This window comes from Bombus impatiens, unplaced genomic scaffold, assembly GCF_000188095.3.
Source record: "Bombus impatiens unplaced genomic scaffold, BIMP_2.2 scf_0107, whole genome shotgun sequence".
Lineage (NCBI taxonomy): Eukaryota > Metazoa > Arthropoda > Insecta > Hymenoptera > Apidae > Bombus > Bombus impatiens.
Genome location: NT_176526.1, coordinates 183289 through 210146, shown reverse-complemented (window position 1 = coordinate 210146; position 26858 = coordinate 183289). Strand labels below are relative to the sequence as shown.

Below are 26858 nucleotides of genomic sequence, written 5' to 3'. Positions count from 1 at the left end.
TAATATAATATTGTATAATTGTTATATAATTAGGTATTTTTATGTGATCGATTGTTGTCGCGAAGATTGTATAGATTAATATTTAATAAGTGGAAGCTGGCACCTAAAAGTTTTTATATGAATCTGATATGATCATGAATTCTAATGAATATTGACTACCAAGAGATTAACCATTCATTAAAACCGTGTGGCTTTTCAGCTTGTTATGCAAGTACTTATAATAATACAACAAAACTAGTAAAACATTTAAAAAGAAAGAGGAAAATAAAAGAAAATAAAACAAAAAGAAACTAAAAAAGGAAGAAAGCGGTAAAAAAAATAAAACGAAAAAGGACCTAACCGTGGAAAAAAAATAAAAGCGAATACTTCGAACGCGTTGGGAGAATTGTTATCTGCAAGTCTTGAATCGTGTTAGCGCGAAAAACCAAACATGTGCAAAACGCTTGCAGATAAAAACATTTGACTTATCCCGCCACCCACGTGTATCTGTTTACAGCTAGTGACTTCACACATTGGACGAATGGATACAAGCTAATATGGCGTCAAATTAACGTGTAAAATACGCTAAAAATTCTTGGTTTTATATACGTATAACATTTAAACCAATTGATTTTTAAACTCAAAACTTATATTTTTGGATTCTATTTGTCGAATATTATCGGAATATATAAAAAAAGTCAATAATTTTTGGTTTCTCAAAGTAAATTTCAACCGACAACTCAATGTAGTGGCTACAAAAAGTATTTGAACATACCCTTATTTTTCAATAAAATATCTTTTTATCATATTTTACATTTTATTCCGATAGTATCAAATTTTTGTAGACGTAAATATATTATTAAATGATACAAAATTTAATATACCTGGATCTAATTAATATGTAAATGCAAAAATAAATACTTTTAGAGGTGTAGAAATGCTTTTTGTAGCTATTATAATTCAGATAAGTATGGTGGAGGAACGTAAGGATATAATATGGATTCCGAACACCATAAAGTTCACATTGATGTAGGGTACAAAAGATCATAGTATATTATTTGATATTTTGAGATTTGTTTAATATGGTAAACATGGAACATAAATAAGACATTTAGAAAACTGAACTTGAAAAATTATATGGAAATTTAAATTTTTATGTAATATACAATTGTGGTTTCAGCTGGAGAGATATAAGGTAGAAAGAATTAGTAAAGCTCAAGGTTCGAGCATAGTCAAATGGATGAAATATCCGATGAGGAATCTTTCCGTAATGACAAATCTATGGAACATAGAAAATCTGATGTAAGAATAGGAATTTAAATCTATTTTGTTGTTTGTGAACATCAAAGCACTAATTCCATTGATTATAGCCGCATGAAGGAGTTTCTTCAAAAGATGTGACACAAAGCAGTGTCAGTATGAGCGAAGGAGAAGCAGATGGGGATTTAGAAGGTCTTGCAGGAAGGGTGGTTCAATTAGAAGAGTTGTTGCAAGGGAAAGAAGCCATAGTCGAAGCTTTAAATGCGGAAATTGATCACTTGAGAGCAGAGGCCTCATCTCCAAACTCTTCTCAAAGCCAGAGTAGTAGTATACACAGTAGAGATGTCTTGTCTTTGTATCATATAAAAGTATGTAAAATCTGTTCTTTTTTTTTTGTTGACATAGTATATATAGATAGTCATGTGTTATTTTCAATCAAATAGCTACAAGAGTTTGAAAAAGCAGTGAATCAAAGAGATAAGCTAATAGAAGATCTAATGTGGTCTCTGCAGCATGCTCTGTCTGTAAGAGATAATCTTGCTAGTCAATTGAACTCCATAAATGCTATGCAGATACCTTGTAAAGATAGTGATAAGAATAAGTGCTTGGAAGAAAAGGTAAGAAAATCATATTTTTTATGACCACAAAATGAAGAGATTTTTATTAGAAAATTGATGGTTTCTAGATTGATACTTTAGAAAAGACTGTAAGCGATCAAAGGTCAATAATACAAAAATTAAATAGCCAGGTGACCCAAAATCAGGAATATGTACAGACACTGGAAATGGAGAAAGAAACTCGAACAGCTGAGATTAATGATTATAAGTTGCAAATTAATAATTTGAATGAACAAATCCGTCTAAATGCTGCTGACAAAAATTTAAACATCGCCGAGACTTTAGAGCAACAGAAACAGTATGAAGTGCGTGTAGATAAGATAAAACAAGATATGCAACATATATTAAAAAAATTTACAACTGAGATGAATATAAATACTGCACGTCATCAACAGGAATTAAAAGAGCAAGCTGCAAAGTATGAGAAAGAGGTAATGAATATCCAAAAAGAATATGAAGAACATCTAAAGCAATTGAAAGAAGAAAATAAGACTATGGCTGATCGCTTGAACAAGGAACTACCAGATCTGGAGACTCGACATGCCAAAGAACTCTCCATATTTCAAACGCAGTTGGCTCACTATAAGAAAACTGTGGAAACTCTGAAACTCGAGTTAATGAATCGTTCTGAATCCCAACAAACTGCCCAAGCTGAATTGAACGAACAAAAATCAAAGTTTAATGAGTTTAGAGTGCAGGCAGAAAAAGTTACACGCATTCAAAATCTAGATCATCAAAAGGAAAAAGAGATGTTACACGAACAGATTAAGTTGCATAAACTTCAATTGGAGGAAGTCACTTCAAAGTACATAGCAGCGACAGCGGTTCTGGAATCGAAGGAAAGCATTGAACGTTCCTTGGAACAAGCCTTAACAAATGCTGCTGTGTTGAAAGAAGAGAATGAAAGTCTAAAATTTAAACTCGACGATCTGTCGTCGAGATACTCGACAGCGCAGTCGTTGATAGAAAATAGTCAGTCTCATGAAAGAACTTTAAGCAACAAAATCTATGATTTAGAGAAATCATTGTCCAGACTTAGTGGTATAAACGTGAGTACTCTAAGCGAACTGAACGAAACTACGTATCAGACTTTTGACGAAGTGGCGATTCAATATCAGTTGACAAAACAAAAGCTTGAGGAAAAAGCAGAATTCGAGAAACTTTTAATTTGTAAGATTGAGGGTCTTGAAGAGGATGTTCGTAAGTCAAAAGAAGAGTTGGAACAAGCAAATCTTACAAAGAAATCATATGAGAAACAGCTTAAGGATATGAAGAATGTATGCGACAAATACAAATCTGAGCTGAGTTCCTTGAAGAAGAACAGTTTGGATGGCCAGAGTACCCTGCCATTAGCAGAAGAAAGCAAATCATCTAGTCAGAGTATGAAAGATACCATCAGTGATCTGCTGCATAAAACTGAAGAGGATCAACAGGAAATCAAGAAGCTTAAGATGACCCTTGAGCTGAAAGAGACAGAACTTGCAGAATCCATAAAAAAAATGTATGATCTGACAGACATGTTGAAGAAATCTGAGGAAGAGCGTGAACAGTTGAAGATTGGACTAGCCACAGCATGGGCACAGTGTGCAGAGGTAGAGGAAAAATTGAATCAGACGTTAGCTTTAAGCGATAGTAAACTTGATGTTTCATTGTCATCCAGTTATAACAGTGCCTTAATGAAACAATTTAAGCTGGATAGGATTGTTAATAATTCTGTAGATTCAACACACGATAAAAGCATCGATATAAATAGAACTCTTGATGAGAAAACCGAAGATCCTAATATTAGTAACAAAACAGCATCGCTACAAGAAAAATTAATGCTTGTACTGGAAGAAAATAAACGGTTGCTGAAAGAAGTAGAACGTTTAATGAGTCAACAGGCAGACTATGAAGAAATAAAAAAGAAAATGGATCACTACATTAATCTTTCAAAAAACCTTACCATAGAAAAGGAACATAAGAATGAAGAAAATAAAGCTTTGAAGAAGAAGTTAGAGAATATGCATTCACTACAAGATTCTGTAAATCAATTAACATTAGAGAAGGAGACTTTACGTAAAGAAATTGAAGCACTGATTCATGTTCATGACGAGCAGATAAACGCTATAAAAACCGAAACTACATCTGAAATTAGAAAAGTACAATCATTAATGTTGAGCACAAAAGGAGGCACAAAAGAGTTAAACGATCTCAAAACCGAACTGGAAATGCGACACGCGAAGGAAATGGAAGAACTGCGTATGTATTTCGAACAAAAATGTTTGCTGATGGAAAAACAATATTCCGAGGAAATATTTAGTCAGCAGTCAAAAAAGATGTCAGACAATGATAGTGAAATTGCTGACATAACTGAAGGCTTATATTTTGGAGGTGCTGGCGATTGTTTGAACGTTTCGAATATCTCTGAGCATAGTTCAAGACTTGGTTCTCCAATAAAGGATGAGCAATCTAAGCATACCAGCCAAAATTTTAATAGTTATAAGTCTGAATTAGAGTATGAAATAAATATCAAAACTTTGCAACAAGAATTGCAAAACAGAATAATAGAGTTGCAGGAAGCGAAATTGCAATGTGAGAAATCTTTAGAAGAACAGAAAAATATGTATGAAAGACAACTATACAATAACAAGGACAAAGAAAGACGCGAGTTATTGAAAAATATGACAAATCAGGTAAGCAAGATAACTTGATCATTTTATGAACTTCTTATTTGTGTATTTAATGCATTTCGTTTATCTTACTTTTTGTGTTAAATGTTGAATGTCTTTTTGTGCATTATAATCGCTTCTTCTTCTTCTTCAAGAATATGTGTTACATGCTAATAAAAATTGATTTCTTTCATTCACTTCGCTATGTACATTAGATTGCACTTTTTAAATTTGGTATGTCTTACTTTAATCTTTCAATAGTATGTTTTTTATGTTATTCCTTTCTATAATTCTATTTATTTTCGATGAAACGCATGATTCTTTAATTTATTTAAATGAAACCTGTATTTTTTTTAACAATTTTGTTCTTGTCAAAAAATCACTGTTTTGTTCTGAAAGCATTTTTAGAATAGTTTCCGATTAATAAAAGTCACAGATTATAAATTGTAAAGCAAAGTCGTTAGCTCGAACTGAGTACAATTATAATATATTATTTCTCTCGTAACTAACATGCTATTGTGTGACCACATATGTATGCATGCAGCATTGTCAAACAGAATGGGATGCGGGTGCGTTGGAAAACGGTGAATTAACGCAACTACGAGCGGCCTACAACCATCAATTGGAAGAACAGATCGCACTAGCTAAGTTGGATATTGTCAATGCGCTCCAAGAACAAATTCAGGTAGCTTTAGATTTAGCCACACCAATTTACATGCTAATATCCTGCAAAAAATTGATTCGTACACATCCAAGACAAATTTAGTTTCCTACTGATATATTCACTTTCAATTTATCACTTTCATGTCATTGTAATTTAATCAATAGGCACTTTTAACGGTCGAGTCGGATGTAGAAGATAATTGGCCAGCAGAATTGTTGGAATTACGAGACAAACTGACTGGTAATGCAAAGAAGGAGATGCAACTACTTAAAGAAACCCATACTGAGGAAATGCAACGTTTAAAAGAAGAGCATTCTCGAACTGTAGCTAGAATGATCGATCGTCATCAGGAAGAACTTAATAAAATTAAGTCAGAATGTGTTCAGAATTATGGTGAAAAAGGAGATCTTGATAAAAGCGTAGTAACAGATAATCAAATTCTTGAAGAAAGGTATTTACATTTCGAGAAAATTAAAAATCGTTATTATCTTTTATTTATAAACATTTTGTGTTAAACAGGAATACCTTAAGTAAAACGTGTGTAACTCTTAAAACGTTGATTGAAGAACTGATAAAGTACTTTAGTATTTGTGAAGAGGAAGTTAATAATACTTTTATTACCAAAGTTGTTAAGAGTCAATTATCCGATAGCGTCATTAATGAAAAAGCCATGCAAATTGATAAAACTGATGGATTGAAATTCAACGAATCAAGAGAGAACCAAGAGACTAGCTTATTGAACTCTTCCAAAATGAAGATACAAAGGATCCATTTTGCTCCAAAAACTACCGAGATAGTTTCTATAATAAATAGCAATGCTGAAACTTTACCAACTATTCTGGAAGAAGATGAGTGCATAACAGAAAAATTAAAGCAAGAATTGAACAACTGCGTACGTCGCTTGAAATCTGAAAGCGCTGAAATTCTTAGCACTTCTTTATCCACAAGAGAACGGAGACATAGCTCTCCTTTGAAAGATACTCTTTGGTTAAATAAAATGAATGAAGAACTGAATTTGAAACTTCATCATGCTGAAGCTCTAGTCATCAGCTATCAAGAAGAGATCAGTCATCTGAAAATGACCATTTTAGATCTTCAAAGGAAGCTAATTAATGCAGAGAATAAAAAAGAAACAATCACAGAAGGTTATGGGGAAAATTATGACTTGGGTACTGACATTACTTTGCAAGATTTCTCACAATTGCAAGAAAAAGGTATGAATTCTTTTGAGGTATGAACATTGAACTTTTCAATGAATGTCTTTTGAAATTATGTTTTATTTTTCAGTGAGACATGTATTATCAAATGGAGGAGGAGATTGCACAGAATTGTTGCAACTGATAGATGAACAATCTAGACTGACTGAAAAATTGATGGAAGAGGCAAAAAGGGAAAAGGAAGATTTGCAGCAACAGGTAAACTGCAACTTCTTCTTATAAAGGATGCACCGATTGCATGTATTTTCATTATATAGAGTTGGTATGCTACATACAAAACAGTTGTGGTGTATTGCATATTGAAGACGAGTTTTGTATTTGGTAGTCCATTATTTTATCTGTATCTACGAGCTTAGTTGTTCATACATTGCACAAGACATTCTTTTTTTGTTTTTGAACTCATAATGAACAGTCTCATTATCCATGCATCAATATTTAACTTCTAATAGATTCGATTATCATCTGACAAGTATTTCAATCGATAGATGATCTCGTGTTCAGAAATCGATAGAAAAAAATTTACGATAAAAACGTATGAAATAAAAGAGAAAGAAAAGAAAGAAAAAAGATAAACGACCGGTAAAAATGTATAGCTCCGTGATGCAGCTTTTTAGAAAGATTGATTGGCGTTCTGTTATCTTGCCAGCAGGTGCCTTTAGAACCTACTCCTACCCCATACATTCACAGGGTTTGCCGCCGAAAGGTAAATTATAGAATTACTAATACTATTATAAAAAGCTGTTCCGTAAGTTAACTTTAACCGCAAACCGAGCAATATTTAACAATAAATTGACAAGAACGCTATGGACTCTCTCAATTCTGATGAAATGGTTTATCATAAGAATCTACTAAATTTCATGCCATCATTAAAAATAATAATTTCCTAATGATTAATCAAGGCATGTGTTACATTAAAAGTATGTTTATTGCTATTAATCTCTTATATGCATGCTATTAATATTGTGAATTAACTCTTCCTTATCCTCCCTGGTTGCATTAATTTAATAACAAAGAATACGTTTGAAGAAAGTTGATGAGCATTTTTCATGAGTATTTCAGAACACTTTATTTTTGTTGCTATTTATTTTGCATAAAGGCATTTGTTTTTAGTTTTATTTTTGATTGTGATTGATTAAATATGTGTTGATATAAATAATATTAAAGTTTATAACTCATGTAGCTGCTGAAGTGTACATTTTATTGATTATTTTTATTCAAGTTTTCTACTTTCTGCTTTTTAAGTGTTCGATTTTATTGATATTAACTGAAAGAAAATATGTGTAGATTGAGGCAGCAGATAAGCAATTAAAAGCAACTCGCAGATTTCTGGATGAGCAAGCAAGCGAAAGAGAAGCTGAGAGAGATGAAGCAGCGAAACAAGTATATGTTCTGCAGGAACAGCTTAAAGAACGTGAACGAGAAAAGGAACGAGATCAACGCATAACATCTGAGGTGAGTCCTTGGGCATTATATTCATACTATTTAACAATACAATAATTTGATATAAACAATTTACGATTCTAATTGAAATATTCATTCGCACCCAAAACATCTGCTTTTTTGGATACTTTACATGGTGCGGACTAAATAATACATTTTAATCAAGTTCAGAAATTTCTTAAAATGATTATTTCTATTTGTCTTGGATTGGGATTTTTTAATGATCTTTACTGATCTCATATAAATTGATCAAACTAATAGATAACTTTTGGGATATCATAATTGAGTTCATTTTTTATGGTCAGCTATATTGTCAGCTATATTATTAAGTAATTAGGCAGCTTATAACACGCATTATCACTAACCTATTAACACGAGTTTTCCTGCACTCTGGTTTTGGTTTCTGTTTGTCGCACAAAGCAGTCTACACTATCACCCGAAGCAACGTCAGACGTCCCTGTGCTTCAAGCATCTGACATCGGTGCAGTTGTGAGTGGTCATTTACTTATGAGAATTAATACATTTAATAATATTTCAGATCCAGGCTCTACTAAGTACAAAGTGTACATTTCATTTTAATAAAAATTAAGATGATATGCATGTATCTTTTATTTTGTCACTTTGACAATTATTTTTTGTGTGCTTTACATATGGTGATGCTTTCCAGCATTTAATTTATGGTTGTGGTAATGGAATAAACTTAGCAATTGCGAAGTTTCATTAAAAAGTTGAATGCAATGTAGGTGGAGGTTCTAGAGTCTCAGATGAGAGAGATGTCCTCTCTTATGTCTGACACAGAGGCCAGAAAATCTGAAACCGAGAGTGAACTGAAAGCAGCTATCGACAAGATTTGGGTACTTAGAGAAATCATCACAGACTTGGAACAACAACTACAGATCAAAACTGAGAAGGAAGAATCTCTTCAATTACAAATCAATCAATTAGAAACTGTGATTGCTGCGCAGACTAAGAACCAGCATGAGTTGGTCCAAGAACTGGATGCTGTTAAGATGGGTAGTGAAAGCAAGCAACTAAATGAACATATTATTCACTTACAGGTAAATTTTAATGAAATACTTAACTTTGTTAGAACATACATTTTTAAAAATACGATTTTGTAGGAGGAATTAAGAAAACACAAGTTAAGTTCTGAACAATTCAACGTGAATTCTGCGGCATTGAAGCAAATGAAAACAGAACTTCGCGATATGCAGAATCATTTAACTAAAAGAATTAGAGAACTGGAATCTGCGCACATGTGTAGTTCCAATTTGAGTTTGAGTCAACCAAGCGAAGATGTCTCTATTAGAGAGCAAATAGATGCCTCGCGGTGCCCTACTCCCGATGATCCTACTGCACCTCCAATGTTACCACTCGACCAGTTACTTAAACTTAAGGAGAAAATGTTGAAACATGCCAGAGCTGAAGAAGTAGCACTAAAAAGAATCAAAGATTTAGAATTGCAAGTTACTGCTTTCAAAAACCAGAACGAGGAATTGCAAGCAGAGCAGGAAATTCTTCAGCAAACCACTTCTGAGCAATTGTTTCAAATAGAAGCAATGCGTGGTAGATTGGAGCAACACAAGCAAAGCGCTCCATTTGCCCAGAGACAGGCTACATCACGCTTAGAACTACAACTTCATGAAGCTAATGCCAAGTTTCAATCTTTAGAACGAACCATTGCTGACAAAGATTTAGAATTACAGGACATGAAGAATCAATTGGATAGAATTAATCAATTATTGCAAGAGAAGGAAGCAGAGATTGCAAATGTGGTGCAAGTAGAAAGTGCTACTATTCAGAAGTTGAAAGAGCACGTAGAAATTATTGAAGAGGAGAAAAAGATTCTTCAGGCGAAAGTTGGTGTTCAAGAGCATGCACAGTTAGAATTACCGAGACTAATAGACAGTATGTTAGCAGACAAGAACGAGGAGATAGATCACTTGAAGGAACAATTATCCAAAAAAGAAAAGCAACTTGAGATATATTCTTCACTGAATCTGGACGAAACACAATTAAGAGAGTTGGTACGACAGACAGAGGCAAAGAATAGTGCACGTACATTGAGCGATATTCTATCAATTCACTCGGAATGCGAAGAGACTACGGAAGCCATCAGAGGAGCCAACACGACACAAAACTTACCTAACGTATCTGCTTTCAAAGTTCCTACTTCACCTGTTCCAAAAAGTATAGATAATTCAACTGTACCTTTAATGGACAGCACTAAGATAATTCAGGTTCCTCTTCTAGACCTTGGTTCTCAAAGTCTATCAGCAAATTCCAGTCAACAATCTAGAATCTTAGACTTGCTGGTCAGTGGCCAGGAGTCGAAATCTTCCACGTCGGAAAACAATAATTCTAACGACAGAACTGACCATGCTACACAGTCAACAAAACAGTGTACTCAAACGCAAGAATTACCACAAAGAGAACGTGCTGATGAGAGAAGTGACGACAGTAGTAGTAATAGATCTTATGTTCCTTCAATGAAATACACTCAGACGTCCATCAATGAGACATTGAAAGAGGTGGAGAACTTGGAAATTCAATTACAGGCAGTAAGAGAGGAATTAGATATGAAATCAGCAATTTTGACTAAAAGAGAAGATGATTTAATAGCTCTGCAGAAACTTTACGACGAGTTGCAAATGGAATTTAAAAATGTTGTGGAGACACTATCCAGAGATAAGTGTTTCTATCAGAATCAATATGAATTGTCACGAGTATCAGAGAATAAAATAAAAAAAGATCTTCAGGAAATAGAAAATATTTTAAAACTGAGTAATGAAGAAATGCAAGACCACAAAAATAAGATACAAATGAACGAAAAAATTATAATAGAATTGAATTTAGAGAATAATAAGTTAAAAAAGGATATCGAAGAGAAGGAACAAGAATTAGGACAGACACGGGAATATACTATTCTTCTCCAGGAACAGGCAAAGGAGTTACAGAAATTCAGAGATGCAATTCTCGAAAAAGATATTACTATCGAAACTATCCAAACCCGCAATATTGAGATCGAAAATGAAAATAAACAGTTGTACGAATTCAAAACAAAGTACCAATCTACCAAACAAGAATTATTAGAATGTCAGAATGAAATTCAAAGACTGACCGAAGGTCTAAACAACAGGGATCAGGTCATTAGAAGATTGGAAGAAATGGCCAGACGCACCAGCTTCTCAGGAACATCCTCACCTTCTAACGAAAAGGATCAAGAAATCCATCATCTGCAGGAATACTTAAAAGAAAAAGATAAAGTGATTAGACAAATGAGTGACGATAGCAAAAGTCTGCACAAGGCTTTGGAAGCTATACAGAATAAGATGAAGGAATCTGGAAATGTTGTGGAGTTGAGAAAGAAGTTGAAGGATGAAAGAAAGATAAATGCTGAACTGAGGAATATGGTGGATAATCTAAATAAAGATCTGTCTGACCTAAAGTTACCTGCACGTAAGTATTTCTTTATATAAATTAAAAATATAGTTTTATTACAATAATTATTTATTGTATGAATTTGCAGAACGATTGCAAGATGATATCGACATCGAAGACATGGTGCAAAGAGAGTTAAATTTATCGGCACACTTAGATAGAAAGATTATGAACGCCATAGAAAACGATGACGAGGATAAGAAAAAGACAGAAAGACAAACTCCTTATCAGGATTTCCAAGAAGCAAAATATATAGAACTAAAATTAAAACTGAGTCAAGCTAATAAAATCAATGAAGAATTGAAGAAGCTGAAAGATGATTTGGAGATAGAAACAGAAATGCTCAAGTGCCAGATAACAGAATACGAAGGTCGAATTTTCCAACTAAAGTCAGATTTAACAGAGAAATCAAAGAAAATAGCGAAACTAGATGAAGAATTATCTTCAGAGAAGAATTTGATGAGAAAATTAAAGATTCAGATTGAAAAGGAGCATAGGGCAATGCAAGTTGGTTGTTCAGAATTAATAGAGACCCTCCAGAGTAAGTTGAAGAATTCTTTAGACAATGAGGTGAAGCTTAAAAATGAATTGTCCTTGCTACAAGATGAGCATAAGAATTTAGAGATTCAACTGAGTTTGATGAAAGACCATGTACAATCCCAGAAAGTCGATGACTTATCAAAATTAACAGATTTAGAAGCTGAGAGGAAGAAATATCTGTCATTAATGGAAAGCTTTGAAAAAGAAGGAAGGGAAAACACAGAGCTGAAGGACACTTTGAGGAAATTACAGATGGAGAAGAATCATTTTGAGAAGCAATTAGAAGTGGAAGTGGAGAAAAATGAGAACTTAACAAGTAATCTGGTTTTGATAAAGGGAACTAATGATCACTTGCAAACTGATCTCAGGCGTACCAAAGAAGAACTAAAAGCAAAACAAGAAGAAGGCGAATGGTTACAGAAGAGAATTAAAACCATGTCTGATGCGGAAACTAAGAGACAAGAACAAAAGATCAGTGAACATAGTGAGCTTAAGGCTTTGAGGAGAGAAATCAATAATGCTAGAGATGTGATAGTTAGTATAAGAAAATATTAATTTATAACTACTAGTTTTTGTGATTTTTTTTCACGTGATTAATTTTTCAATAGATGGATTTGGAGGCTGACATGAAACAGTCAAAGAGAGAATTAACAGAATCTCTAGAACGGGAGATGAAGCTAGCTGAGACTTTTAAAGAAAGGGAAACTGATCTACTTAAAAAGTTATCGGCCGTCAAAGATGAGGAGAAGAACTCTAGGGATGTGATTGCTGAGTTACAACAAGAAATAAAAGCATGTACAAGGAGAGAATTGGAGCTCACAAAGGAACTGAAGAGCAGATTTACAAACGAGAATATGCCTACAAAATTCATGCAAAAGATAAATGTAATGAACTTAATATTTTCTAACTTTTAGTAATAAACTTCTAGTTATCTTATGAATTGTTGTATTTTATGACTGATATTATGGTTTATAGGATCTCAGTGAAGTTAATGAAAAATACATGACAGAAAAGACTGTACTTCAAGAGAAGTTGATAAAATCAAGGGAAGAGAAGGAAAAATTGAACCAACGAATTAAATTACTCGAAGATCAAATCAAACGAAATAAGGGACCTCAAGTTTCAAATGCTAGAATCCCAGAAATAGAAAAGGTAATTTCTATCTTTTTTTCATATATTCATTTTGTGCTCAATGATACGATAATATTCTTTTTTACAGTTGCAACATTTTTATGGAAAGTTTCTGCGAGCGGAAAGCAGACGCAAGGCTCTAACATATCAGAAACGATATTTGTTAATTGTAATTGGTAGCTACCAATTGTCTGAAGAAAATACTCTATGTGTACTCGCCCAATTGACCAGAGACCAACGATCCTACGCTGTGGTAGGCCGTAACAAGAAATCGCCAAAAGTTCGATTTAGGAGTGCGGTGCTTGTTTTGATTAGTATCCATAGAATGAAGTGGTTAATCGTGAGATGGAATATTGGCAGACGAATTGGTGTGAAAACTCTATTATGGAACACGGATCAGTCTTTTCTACCAATTCAAAAAGCTGCCATAAATCATTCGCCTCCTGTTCGAGATAAGACTACCGCAAAGTAAGTGAAGAATTATTAGAAAATAAACATTTTAACTATCTGAAATTCGATTTTTAGTGGAGATGGTGGTTTTGACACGTTTGAACAGTATTGCCAACGACTGAAGAATGTTCAGCAGAGATTGGGTTTAGCAGAGGCTGGGAATCTTCAGATTATTCCAGAATAGTATTACGTTTTGTACCTAAGTTCTGTAAGTATCGTAAACAGTGATTTAACTATCACGTCACTGTTTTCTGAATGCGGTCATTATTGTGTGATCCGCATGGGATTGCTGTTTTCGATTGTTTCGCCAATCGAAAACGTTCGAAACTGGGCATTTTTATCGGAAAACATGTTGTTGCAAAAATTTGAGCTTCTTTCAGCTGTATTTTTTCTACAAATTGTATATAAAATTGTAGCATAGAAAATACGATTTGTCGAACACGTGTTAAATTTCCACACCAATTATTAGAGGATGATGTATTATGCGTGCTATAATTTTAATATTATCCGTACCCGTAATATTTTTAAATAATTGAACAAGATGACGTCATACTAGTGCTTATATATTGTGTTTTACCAAAGTTACTGATAGAAATATTGCTCTTAAGCATACTGTTATTATAAGGATACAAACCTGTGCCTTGTACATTGTAATAAGTGTTCTATTATTTATTTGTTGATGATCTGTACGTTTTTATATTGTGAATAAAAAATAAAATACCTTTTTATCAGATCGTGATTCGTTGATAGGAATAGATTAATGAACCACCCGTTTATAGTAGTTTACGATATAAGTATGTATTTTAACAAAAGAAAGTATCTATAATTTCATTTTACATTTCAGTGCCTCGTATATCTTTTTTGGATAAATATCATTTTGTACAGCTTTGCGATGCTAGTCTCGACCTGTGGAATTTTTTGGTGAGTAGATAAGTGATTTAACAGCACTTTAAGTATAATCGTTCTTATACGAGGATTCTGGTCCATTGTAAATTTAACGAGAACTAATTTTACGTTAACGAGGAAATGATACTAATTAACAATGGCAAAGACGGTGAATTACATAGGATTCTATAATTTCCTCAAGAACATTGAAAACACTAAACACAATTTCTGCTTGACAAAAGTTATTTACATATGTACAGTGAGATGTGTGATAAAATATATGGCGATCATCTAGCTTTATATGTATATATATGTATATTTAAAGCTACAATCGATTTTGTAAGACGTAATCTAAGAATGTAAGGCTTCCTTTTTCTTATTCGTTCGAAGACATAGTATCTAAACAGTGCAAATTTTACTATCATTTTTTTCATATTTTATATTTTGATATTCCCGTAATAAAGCATCGATTTCTTAACGATAAAAGAAATTCGATGGGCATACGTTGCAATTCGTTTTCATAAATTTTTAATACTTTCGTCATAAAATATTCAAACGTTAGTACTTATTACTTATTCGTATGAAGATTCAAATATACATTGCGTTGCGTCTCGCTTCCGGTTTAAGTATAAGGAGCTTGTAGAATGTTCGATTTTCAGTTCCTGATTGATTTTCATTTCTTTGATTTCTCGCTAGAACGTCAACACGTTGATTGCCACGTGAATTTTACATATTTTATCCCAAATGTACTACACCACAATATTAGTTTTTACAAAATATTACATCGTGTTTGTGCACTTTATTCAGATAATTAGAGTGCGGATTTTTATGCATCTATAGAAAATTTGAAAGTGGAAAATTGCGCAGAATATACATGATATGAAAAAATATATGAAATATCCAAAGTATAATGCAGGGGTAAAGCAACTTTTTACCGAATCTGTATTTTATTTATTGTTGTAATTATATTCATATTTATATTCGTATTTATTATTGTAATTATATTCATATATGAATGACTTTAAAAATATGAATTTGTGTTAAATTCCGGATTTTACTGATAATATTATCTGTTATTTACGTTGTTGAAAATCTTTTCCATGAAATTTATATTATTTTAAGCATCCTAAAATATTTAGTAAAACGTGTGTCACCACCGTGGCAATCAATGTGTTAAACAAACTATAGCCTTTGATAAAAAATTTTTATCTGGAAATTTTAAAACCGATCTTTTAATTATCCGCGCTTATGATTGGTACACGCATCCTTGAAGTTAGTTGCATTGAATGGTCCGAAATAATCGTCGTGAAGTTGTCTGATGATCGTCTCAATCGGGCACAATTTCGAATCTCGCCGCGTTTTTTCCACTTCATTGCGCTCGATGTAACTGACACTGTAAAAATTTGCATTTCTACAGAACGGAATTTTTTGGGTGAAATCTTTTCCATTGATCACCACCCGGAAGTAGAAATCACTGGCTACGTGGTTTTCGTTCTTCGGATTTATCCGATAGACCTCGATTACGAAGCGGGAAGCATAATGTGGCATAGTCAACTTGTCAGAAAAAATTCCAAGAGCGGTTGCGAGGTATTCCAGTGTTTTATCATGGCCAGAGTATAAAACTATTTTGGGTTTGGCCTCGGAGATAATTCGTAGCATGTAGGAAACGATATTTCGAAGTAGTCCATAAGCTCTTAGCAATCCATATTTTCTACGGCTACTGCTCTTTGCCACTTGTTTAGACTCCCATTCTGTATAAGTGAACAAACCTGTTACGTGTTCAGTCTTCACACAAACCCTCTGAGTGTTAAAATCTATGCAGGGCAAGGAAGCACCATGGCAGATGTATGTTAACAATGCATCCTTCAAAGTATTTGGATCTGTCATTTGGGCTTGATCAGGGATCTCAAAGACTGTATTGGAAGCCTGTCGTATAAGCTCAGCCACCGCTGGATGAGATTTCAAATGATCAGACATTTCCTGTAACAAGAAACATTGTGTTAAGAAGATTCAACTTATGTTAACTTCATAATAGAGGCTAAAATTTAATTACTTTTAGGTGCTGTTTGAAGAATTTTTCAGCGGCGGGACACGCACAGTCTGTGTTACAAAAAGCATAGCTTTGACTTTCTTGCATAGTTATTTTGGCTAGATTTTGGAAACCATCTGTCTCTAGTAGGGCATAGAGTAAAGCAACTGCACTTTGGACTGTTCTTCGATACCTAGTGCTATACACAACAATGTCTTTGCTGGATATAGAACCATTTCCCAGATTCAATTTGTGATAATAAGCATTTCTAAGTACGATTCCAGTTTTTAACAATTGTCCAATGCCAAGCGTAGTCAACTGACCAATTCTGCAATCTTTAGAGTTGCTGGGCAGCATAGGAAAACCATGGAATGGACCTAAGAATTGTGCCCAAGCAGTTCTGGAGTAGCTGGAGACATTTTGCAAGAAGTTCACATAGTTCTGGTATAAACTTTCTAATTCAGGTATGGAATTAAAATCTCCACCGCAATTTACTATGCTTATATTTCTAATATGCGCCAAAGGACCCCTGTCTCCATGCCGAACAAATACTAAAATCCCTCCCAATGTCAAATTTCCATCCAATTTTCCTAAATATGGAAAAACCACATGATTCTTCCATTGGCTTATTAATTAATGATTACTTAATAATTGTAAAATATTTTGTTTGCTATACCTTCTGTTTCTGCTGTGATATCACTTGGAGGATTACAAAATTGAAATATCTTTTTGGTTCTCATATCGGTTTTCAAATTCCTGGGAAATTCCCTGATGGAAATATCATTGTCTAGAACTCTGGCTTGCACTGAGCTCTTTTCATCTATTCCAATGTACTTGTACATACCTATATAATTCAACAAAACAGTTTTATTTTAAACAATTGCATTATCTTGGAATCCATATACATGAATATTTATATAAACGATAGGATGGCATTTAATCCGCTTGCTATAAAAAGAAGTAACAAGAAAGAGATCAGATGGCAAAGGGTTCTTTAACCGTGTTTACGTATACGGCTCACAATAGGCCAACGAAGCCGATAATGTGAAATCGCGTATGTGCTAGTTAATCGCATTATTACGTGTGTTTATTTACGAACGCTCACGCTACGATAAAATAATGCATTGTTATCAACGTGCTTTTCAAAGAAGCATTACTTATTATATATTTAAAAGAAACAAATACAACAATAAATAAAAATGAAACCTTCTTACAAAAATAAATATCGAATGCATGGAACAATTAGGATATATGCTGAAAACAGAAAGAAAAAAGATAGAAGTCGAGGAAAAACATGTCAGGTTTCTTTAGTTACCAGCAACGAGGAGAAAGATCCACACGCTGAGAATGACATAGCAATAGAACGCTCGATGCTGGTAAGAAAGTCGGACCATTTCCGCCAACATCCTGCGGCCGATCCTGGATCCAGCCAGGACGTTCCTGAATCTCACGACCTCGACGTCGAGGACGTAGCTGACGGTAACACCAAATCGAACAACCAGAGTAAATCCGGTTCAACGACACTTCTCCAAGCTGCATCCTCTCTTCTCAACGATCCTGCTGCATAATTCTACCCTGATAGCTTTTGGAGAACTCAAAGGGATGAAAATCCCGTGAACTACGTCGTCAAGCGAATTTCTCACGTCCCTCCTCGACACTGGCTCCAACCAGAATACTTCGGTGGATGCAGATGCTGACCTACTCTCTGACATTATCCTTAAACTAATTTTATTTTACTATTAATTATTTGTTTATTTTCGTGATTTATCGCCGTTGAAGGTGTTGAGCTTTTATATTAAATTAATTATCGTTACTCGTTTACGATTAGTTAACGGACTGCATGTAGATGTAATATTGACGATTCTCGTTGAATTTGTTTACGTTTATAATATCATTTTACTATTTCACAGGTTTGTACATTTAGTAAGAACTTCCTAACAGATGTGGAAAGTATATCGAGTACCTCCGTACTCACGTTAAATCGCAGCAGGTTAGTATCGAGCGCAGGCGCCTTTCTTTTTCCTCGCAAATCTCTTTACACTTTAATTTTATATACTTTCAGGCTCGTTATCTGCATTGTTTGGACGATTCGATTACGAAAAAAGAAGTTGAAAGAGTCGATGAACGACCCCTTTCCCAGAAGCTCCTTTATCACGAAAATAATTCAAGGAAAATATCTCTTTCGCGCGGAACATTTACCCTTCTTCGATTATTATCACCAAATTTTCATACATATTTACAAATTTGCGTTTTTACAATGATAATAACAATATCGAATTATCATACGTCAAGCGTGGATCAACGAGTTTCGATGACATTTCATGACAACAATCTTCACTTTTTACATCTGAGTCATTTTACTTCAAGAATTAAAGTTTAAAGAGATCACTCACAACGAAGATCGAGCGAAGCTACAACCTTACTAAAACATTTTTCTGCGACTACGACAGGTAAGCCGCGCTCCTTGCGACAGTAGGTTATCGAAGCGCGCTTGCGCGCAATGTGTGCGGCTCGATTGGCCTGGTCTCTGTTTTAAATCCATTTCGATCCGCGGTCGAGAGAGCTGGAAAGAGGTTTGCTTCAACGATGGGAATGCGCGATATTCAACGGTTCATCAAACTGGACTCAGAAAAATATAAAAATCTATGCTAGAAGAAAGAACAAATAACTAACAATTTCACGTACAATACTTGAAATCTCTTTTTGTCTCTATACTTTAACTTCTTTTCTTAATTTAATTATTCAATATATTTAATTATATTATTTGTATAAATATTATAGTTGGAGGAGAAAAGACACGTAAAAACAGTTTTTGATATGACGGTCAACATTTGAATTTGATATTTAGAAAATTAAATTTTAATTAAATATCATTAATTACTTTTAACGTTCATTCTAATGCTATACAAATATATTGCAAGAACAAAGTAATTACTTTAGTATATAGTGTTTGTATGAGCATTCGTTAGGTAAATCTTTGTCAAACGCAGATTCTCGGTTAAAAGAGTGAAAATAGGTGAGCTGGGAGCGCAGGCGCTGGTGTATCTATTTCCGATTTCAGGTGTACGTCTGAATCTTGTCTTGCTTATCCTGCAAACATTTTATTGATGCTTTCAAATTAATTTTAATAATCTGTAATGAAATCTCACGCAAACGTGAAATATATGATTTAACGAAGACGAGCTTTACTTTCATCTTCCAATACTTTCGATATTTTAATTCTTTTTATTATGTACTTATTTATAGAGTTTATTTTATTATATGTTATAAAAAGAGCAAAGATGTTAGACGACTTTAAGATCCTTATCAGTACTTATTTCTATCCGATATTTTACAGAGGAAGAAGATTAATGTTTTCACGGAAAAGCTTGGAGATTCGTCAACTAAGGAAACAGGTAATAAGTAATATCAGTTAGTTGAACAACTCGAATACTTGATACTCGGATTACTGAATAATTCACCAGTGTATTTCATAGCACTGATCCACTATTTTTGCCATTTCTGGCTATCGAACATCTACCTACAGAGGGTGGGGATGTCTAGGCGGAGGCACTGAATTGATAATCAGTCGGCAGACGGCGTAGACGAAGTTGATTACGGTTCCACGAGGCGAGATACGCGGGTAACTCGAGCTAACTGACATGATATGAGAGCTCGAGACATCAACTATGGACAATCTAGCCATCAGCCTTAAGCAGAATATATTTACGGTAGACGTATGCCACACGTGTGCCCAGCTCCTCCTAGAGCCACAAAATGACGTCAACATCCGTTTCCTCGTTGTCGTTTAGCACACCATACAAAATGTATGTATCAAGATGTTTGTAAGTACAAAAGGTTGGAATTGACTATTTTAATCAGCTAAGTTGAAATAGGCAGTATTTATTATAGCTTTATCGAGGTCTAGGATAATAGGGCAATAGGTCTCTAAAAAACTGGCGCAGCAGGCACAAGAATATTATAAAAACACAGTAGAGTTATGGAGAGCTTTACTTTCCATTGCTTGTTCTGCTAGTATTTTTGCAATAATGATGATGAATTATTGTTGAGGATAGATTGCGAAACAAAAAGATTCCCGATTTCTTAATTGAAATCTGGATTGACGCAAGGACACGGAAACTATAGTTGCATAAGGAATCTCGCGTACTCGGCTGTGGAGACAGAGTTACTGAACTAAATTTTCAAGGATTCATGTATGGTAATCGAACAGTATAATGGAACGAAAATTAAACACGAAGAAAAACGCGATAAGATCATATACAATAATAAAAAGTGCCAGTAAGATGGCGAAAGATACAAGGTCGTATGCTATGCTAATAAGATGATCCTTGAGCGATCATTTTATTAATCAAATCAAGCCCTCTGTGGTGACACGTTCGTACAAGTAGAGCGCCATTATACACAATTAAATGCAGAGCATTCCGCAATAGAGGCGCGCATAATCACCGATTGCTTTTCGCGCCATCGTTATGGTGGCAATGATCTTGCCAAGGCTACAAGATCAAGCACGACGATCATCACGACGGATAATAATCGACACAGTTACATTACTGTGAAATTAGATTTCTACCATAGACGAGGTATAGAATAGACATGGCATCTTATTACCTTTATATTAGGTCAAAATAAGGCTTTAATCCTTCTTTGATAGTATGCAATACACATAAACAATTATTTATGAATTTACTTATGAAACAGAAAAACAACAACTTTTTCACTTTTTTCTATTTGTTAATATATTTGAATTATTGAAATATATTTATTAATAATAGTATGAATAATCAAATGAAATACTATAATGATACTTTTACTAATACCAGATTCTATTTAATAATAGACAGGTATACTTGCATAATACAAATTTCCCGTTAGATCGTAATTTTATTCATAATTGCTAGTGGATATTTCCTTAAATATGTCTTCTATTCATCAATTTAATCAACTGTCATATTTTGTTAAAGGTTTGTCACTCCTTTTCCTTCTTTTTGCTTCCTGAAAACATAGTGGTGCTTCAAAAGCCAAGAATGTAAGCATCTTTGAATATTATATGTCAATTATGTAGTTATATTTTGTGAAACAACTAGAACTACGGGCGTAAACACTTTCATTTCTTCTCTAGTATTACGTATGTACAATTATTTAATTTATACATCAATTAATAGCAAAGTAAACGATAACAAAGAATTATTTTCGATTAAAGAAATTTCTTTTTTCATTATAATTTTGCTATCAATTCTCAACAACTATTCTAAGTTACTAATTATTAATAATTTTTAATAATAATAACATTTCTATTAAATAGATATATTCATAAAGCATGGTAGGATAATTTTTCGCATTCTTTTCTTCTATTTATTGATATGTTTTAATTACTTATTAATAATATATATATATTAATAACAGTATGAATATTTAAATAATATATCGTAGTGTTACTTTTACTATAGCCTACTTTACTATACCATATTTTATTTAATAATAGATAGTTATAAGACACGAAAATTTTCCGTTAAGAGCATAATTTTATTCGCAATTGGCAATGAACATTACCTTAAATATGTTGTTTATTTAACAATTTAATTAATTTGACCATTTGATTAGATTGAATTATCGCGCGCTCATATGGAAGGAAGTTCGTTCCTATTGGCAGAAAATATTGCAAACTCAAACCGAGCGCCCCTATTGGCGGAGGCTATATTAAAGTCTCCACGATTGGTAATTTAGGATTAGTATTGAAATTCCTGGAGCCAGTGTACGTCGCGTCACATCGTCATTATTAGTATCTTAATTTCGATTTTATCATCATTTTTACGCTTCTATCAGCATCATCAGAATAGTACGTTTTTATTTATTCACTTATCAATTATCATTTTTAGTAAAATTAAGTAGTTTTCCGAAATTTCTTTGTACTTTTATCGTTGATTGTATATTTGACGATTAGAGTCATCGATACTTTATATTACGGGCCTCTGAAGCGTAATTTGAATTCTATTATTGATTTATTTTGCTATAATTTGTTCAAATATTATAAGTTATTGGTTTTTTGTACATTTACTTGAAATTGTTGGTTTTCCTTTGTATATATTATTCGCTGATGAAAGACTAGCAGTTTACAACACTGAGGCTATGGGAGATTCATAATCGATAATTTAAATCGATACAAAAACGACGCTGCAGATGATTAATAATCAATTTCTTGACTTCTTATGCAGATTTGGTAATGATTGAGTTATTATAACAAAGGCAGACGTATGTACATGTTTATTTTCGTTTTTTATTGGACCAATACTAATCTTTGCTACACAATTGCTATACAGCAGTGTAGAAGTAACTTATTAAGTGTATGAGAGCTTTGAATACTATATTCCAATTATGTAGTTAAATATTTGTGCATACGTTTTGCTTCAATTATTATCGAATAAAGTGCAACTTTTCAATTATTAGAATACCAATTTTTATCTTTATTTTATATGGACAAACAACGTAAGAACAAATTGTGATATTGAATATTTTATTACAGATTGTTTGTAACCTGCACTTGTGCCATGGGTTTCGATGGTTCCTGTTTGATGACGTCATTGATAATGACTTTCTGGACTATGACGATCAGCATCGATGACAGGTTCTTCGCATCTGTGGTGAGTCGCATGTATTTTTGTTCCTCCGGTCACTCAATCATGTCGTAGGACGAAAGGTCCGAATCGGCACGGGTGATTGGTTGTATTACGTAGAATTTTTTGCGAGCACAGTGACCGCGGGTATTTATTATACTCGTGAGTAGTAACATTTCTTTTTTCTGTGTGTTATTTATTAGTTGAGGATAGGTCTTCTTGCACATCGCGTTTTTATATTATATTATTTGTTTTTATATTAATAGTATTAATATAATGATTCACTATAATTACTTCTAAAATCAGAATATACTAAAAATGTATATTTGCAGAAGCCAAATAACCATACAAATATACGTATATAAATGAGATGTGAATATTTGAATAAATGAGATAAGTGTCGGAATGACAACTGAATATTTCGTGGAGAAGTCGGATATTCTCCGATTTCGTTGCATTAAAAATGGAAATTATTTTTATTAATTGTTTGGCTTTTATATTTGTATTTGAGTATTAATTTAAAAAATAGAAAGATATCGAAGCTTAGTCCTTCCGTACAAAAATGTTTTGAATTTTATGCGCAAGAAGAAATTTCGCGACAGGCAGATCTCGGAATCGAAGCAACAAGTTTTCTGTACTGCTTTCATACTTTTCAAATTGTGCTTCGACGAAGGGATCGCCTGAGGTTGTTGGCATTAGTATCTTATCTTGATTCAATTATTAAATAAATTTCTTATTCCGTTTATTCTTTCTTTCAATATTAAAGTTTCAATAATTTGTTAGAGTTTAGAGTCAATTATTTGAGCGAATAATTATGTTATGTTGCTTTTTATGAACACATTCGATATTAGAATTTTGGTAATTCATTAAATTAATAAAGTAGAGTATACAGTGATCATAATTTGAAATAAAATTTGAAATTGCAAAATGAAGAACGATTAGCCCGTTAAATACAAAATAGATGCATAAATATCATTTTTAGTTAGGATTTTCAGGTTTAACCCCTTCCGTATTCGTTGCCAGGACCTCACTCACGTGCCCAGGTGCTACTTGGGTGAGAGAAAGGCAACGGGTACGATGACCATTGACAAATTTATAACAATTTCTAAGCGACTGACGATGCGTTAGTGTATCGTGAACGATGTACTTTCCACATTGTGCGTGTGGTTAGGCTGTGGAATTGCGTCGTTTTAGCTATTATTCCGTTCATTATAAATTTAAAGATGATAATGATAATTACTGGTACCAAATTTCGTACCACCTATCGTTTCTTTGAATTATGAATATTTATACGAATTACAATCAACAAGTCACAGGACTTACTTTTATCGTGTTGTTAGTAATGGTCGCTAACTTTCGTCAGTCGATTTCAGCAAAATGGTACGTACATTAGAGTGTGCAAGTTGTGTGTCAAACTCGGGTGTCGGAGGTGTCCCGGGACGTCCTCTCTAGTGTAGGTTCTTGCGCCCGAGTGGTATGTGTGAGAATCGTGGAGTGAGTGCGTTGGTGTGGTCTCTCTCTGGTCGGGTAGGCTCATTCTCGCGTGTTCAATCTATTTCAGGAAATGTAATTTGAAAAATGGATGGCAAAGCCTGGCACGGGGCAGAATGTCACGTCTCTGGCATAGTTGATCGATTTTTCGATTTTCGCGATCGTGGTCGCGAGTAGGTTTCGAAACGAGCGTTTATGTATTGCTCGAGCACGCACATGCGAACGGACAGCGATCGCTCTGATCGTTGTTCATCCATATGCATTTGGGCCAGCTTCCGCGATTTATATTTTTATTTCACCTTTATAAGTTATTTTTTGGTTTGCGATTTAGAAAGTCTCGAGCCTAGATGTAAGTTTCAGCGGGCATCGCGCCCGAAGAAAGAAGAGGCTATGAGCCGAAGAGGCCCGGCAAACTGCCACTCAAGAGGGCAACTACTAATGGCTGCCCATCCTCTGGGTCATCCAGATACAGAGCATGGGAAGTCATTCTTGTTACTATTTTGTCACTGTGCTCGTCTTTAGTATTTGTAGTAGTATTAGTTGTAATTTGTTTGTTGCCGACGTATATGTCGGCCCATCCTCATTTGGGCTAGTCGCGGTATTTGCATTAGCGTTGCGACTGATTAATTACGGTTTGGACTAGCGTTGCGATGAAAAAATGATCGCGTTTGCTTTAGTGTTACGAATTGTAAAATGTCGCGATTGTATTTTCGATCGTGAATTGCTAGAACTTATTAAAGCGTAAAATTAGAGTTTCTCGCGTTTTGTTTTACTTAAAGTTAAATTAAAGCGATGTTAATTTTGGATTAATTTCGTAGTACTACGGTTTCTGATTATCGATTATAATTGAAGTAGCTTTTATTCAATCTAGTAATAATAACTTACATTAAATCCGTTTTAAGAATTAGCGTTGCGATATATTTCATCGGGATTGCTTTCATAATTTTTTCGATTAGCGTTGCGTTGACGAATGATCGCGTTCTTGTAAGTAGCGTTGCGTCTATAAAATGCCCAGAATGTTCCACTGGAATTGTGGAAGCCTATCCCCGTTTCTGGATCACCTGAAGCAGCTAAGACAGTTGCACAGAGGTGGTCGTGCATCAGCAGCTTCGAACGTGGCTGCACTTGGACATCTCGGTATTAGCGTTGCGTATGTTGAAATATGAGTGCACAGATTAGTGTTTATTAGCGTTGCGTGAATAATGAATACCTTGCTGTGATGTGTGCTTTCGCGAATTTTTCATTTGTTTCTATCTTTTTTTTTGTCAAGACCAAATTAAATATAATTGCAAATGTAATAAAGCACTCTTCGCGGTTTATTTTGAGAAGATTTTATTTTATGATTACGGATTTAGTAAATTAGCGTTGCGAAATAGAAAAATGTTCCACTCACGGTTTGTTCGGTGTTGTATCGAGTGGATCGCCCTTCTGGCTCCTGGATTTTATTTCTTTTCCCTTTAGGCGTTTTGCAGTGGAAATACTGCAATGTATCGGTTTAATACTGATGAATACTTGTAACTTGGTATTGTATTACTTAAAATGATTTTTAATTGGTTTCATTTTGTAATTTCATGTATATTGCATTTGTAAAAAACTGACAAATGAAATACGAATATATTTGGATTATACGATACAAAAATTTTTTTACTAAATGAAAAATGCAAAATATAACATTTATAGAGTATTAATTCATTTGAAATATATATCAAGATATTATTTCGTTATTTTAGTGTGTAAATAGTAACCGTTCGTTATTAAAGTTACAATTATCTCGTCTACAGTATTTTCGATTAATTAATCAAACAGTAATTTTATAAACGTTTGAATTTGCTGCGCGTAAATTAAAATTGAATCGCGGTGATCGTTCGTTTTAAAAAGTCTTGCACAGAAAACATTCCATATTCCGTATTTCTTTGTTTGCCTTTGGCTGTCGATATTAAATTTATACCATCAATTCAAGATTTAATTGAAATTTTCTGTATCTTCAGGACGAGTCTCTATGTGCAGCCACCTCCACGTGGTGAGACTTAGGTAATCATTATTATTTGATATATAACTACTAATTGCATAACTACTAATTGTGAATTATAAAGCAAACAATATAAGTTAATTAGCTGCTATTGCAAACTTCCTTTACATATTATAGCTTACTATATATTTATTTTATATTAAGTTTCGTAAATTTACTGCGAAGAGTAAAATCTTGTGAAAAGATTTCGCTCGAGAAAGTGGCAGACAGTTAAGAATTGATGTGATTTGAAAAAGAACGAAGAAAATCATCGTATCTAGAGAAAGTCGTAGCTCGTCCCTATTTTTCGCATATGACAACCATGGGTGCTGTTGACACCTAGATTTCTAATCGATTTCATAATGCTTTACTTGCACGGTCTCGTGCAACACAAAGCTAGTTCTAGCAAAACACGGATTATTACGTCAGATAGTCGGCATTTTT

The 26858-nt window shown here is 33.8% G+C and overlaps 2 protein-coding genes across 2 annotated transcripts; one reads left to right on the top strand and one right to left on the bottom strand.

Moving 5' to 3' along the window:
• Positions 1-362: 362 nt before the first annotated feature.
• On the top strand, positions 363-14121 carry LOC100742250 (A-kinase anchor protein 9). The gene is made up of 19 exons (XM_024364773.2): positions 363-700; positions 1160-1281; positions 1350-1607; positions 1683-1856; positions 1925-4531; positions 5052-5192; positions 5336-5622; positions 5691-6385; positions 6459-6586; positions 7035-7091; positions 7673-7840; positions 8249-8317; positions 8572-8886; positions 8950-11287; positions 11358-12343; positions 12418-12693; positions 12785-12961; positions 13029-13408; positions 13466-14121. The coding sequence occupies exons 2-19, from the start codon at positions 1216-1218 to the stop codon at positions 13572-13574; spliced, it is 9231 nt and encodes a 3076-aa protein (XP_024220541.1). The 5' UTR covers positions 363-700; positions 1160-1215; the 3' UTR covers positions 13575-14121.
• A 1169-nt stretch (positions 14122-15290) lies between these two features.
• On the bottom strand, positions 15291-19903 carry LOC100741093 (2-phosphoxylose phosphatase 1). The gene is made up of 5 exons (XM_003486357.4): positions 19766-19903; positions 17620-18867; positions 16981-17148; positions 16329-16894; positions 15291-16255 (listed from the first exon to the last, which is right to left on the bottom strand). Exons 2-5 carry the CDS (start codon positions 17708-17710, stop codon positions 15512-15514), a joined length of 1569 nt encoding a protein of 522 aa, XP_003486405.1. The 5' UTR covers positions 17711-18867; positions 19766-19903; the 3' UTR covers positions 15291-15511.
• Between the last annotated feature and the right edge of the window lie 6955 nt (positions 19904-26858).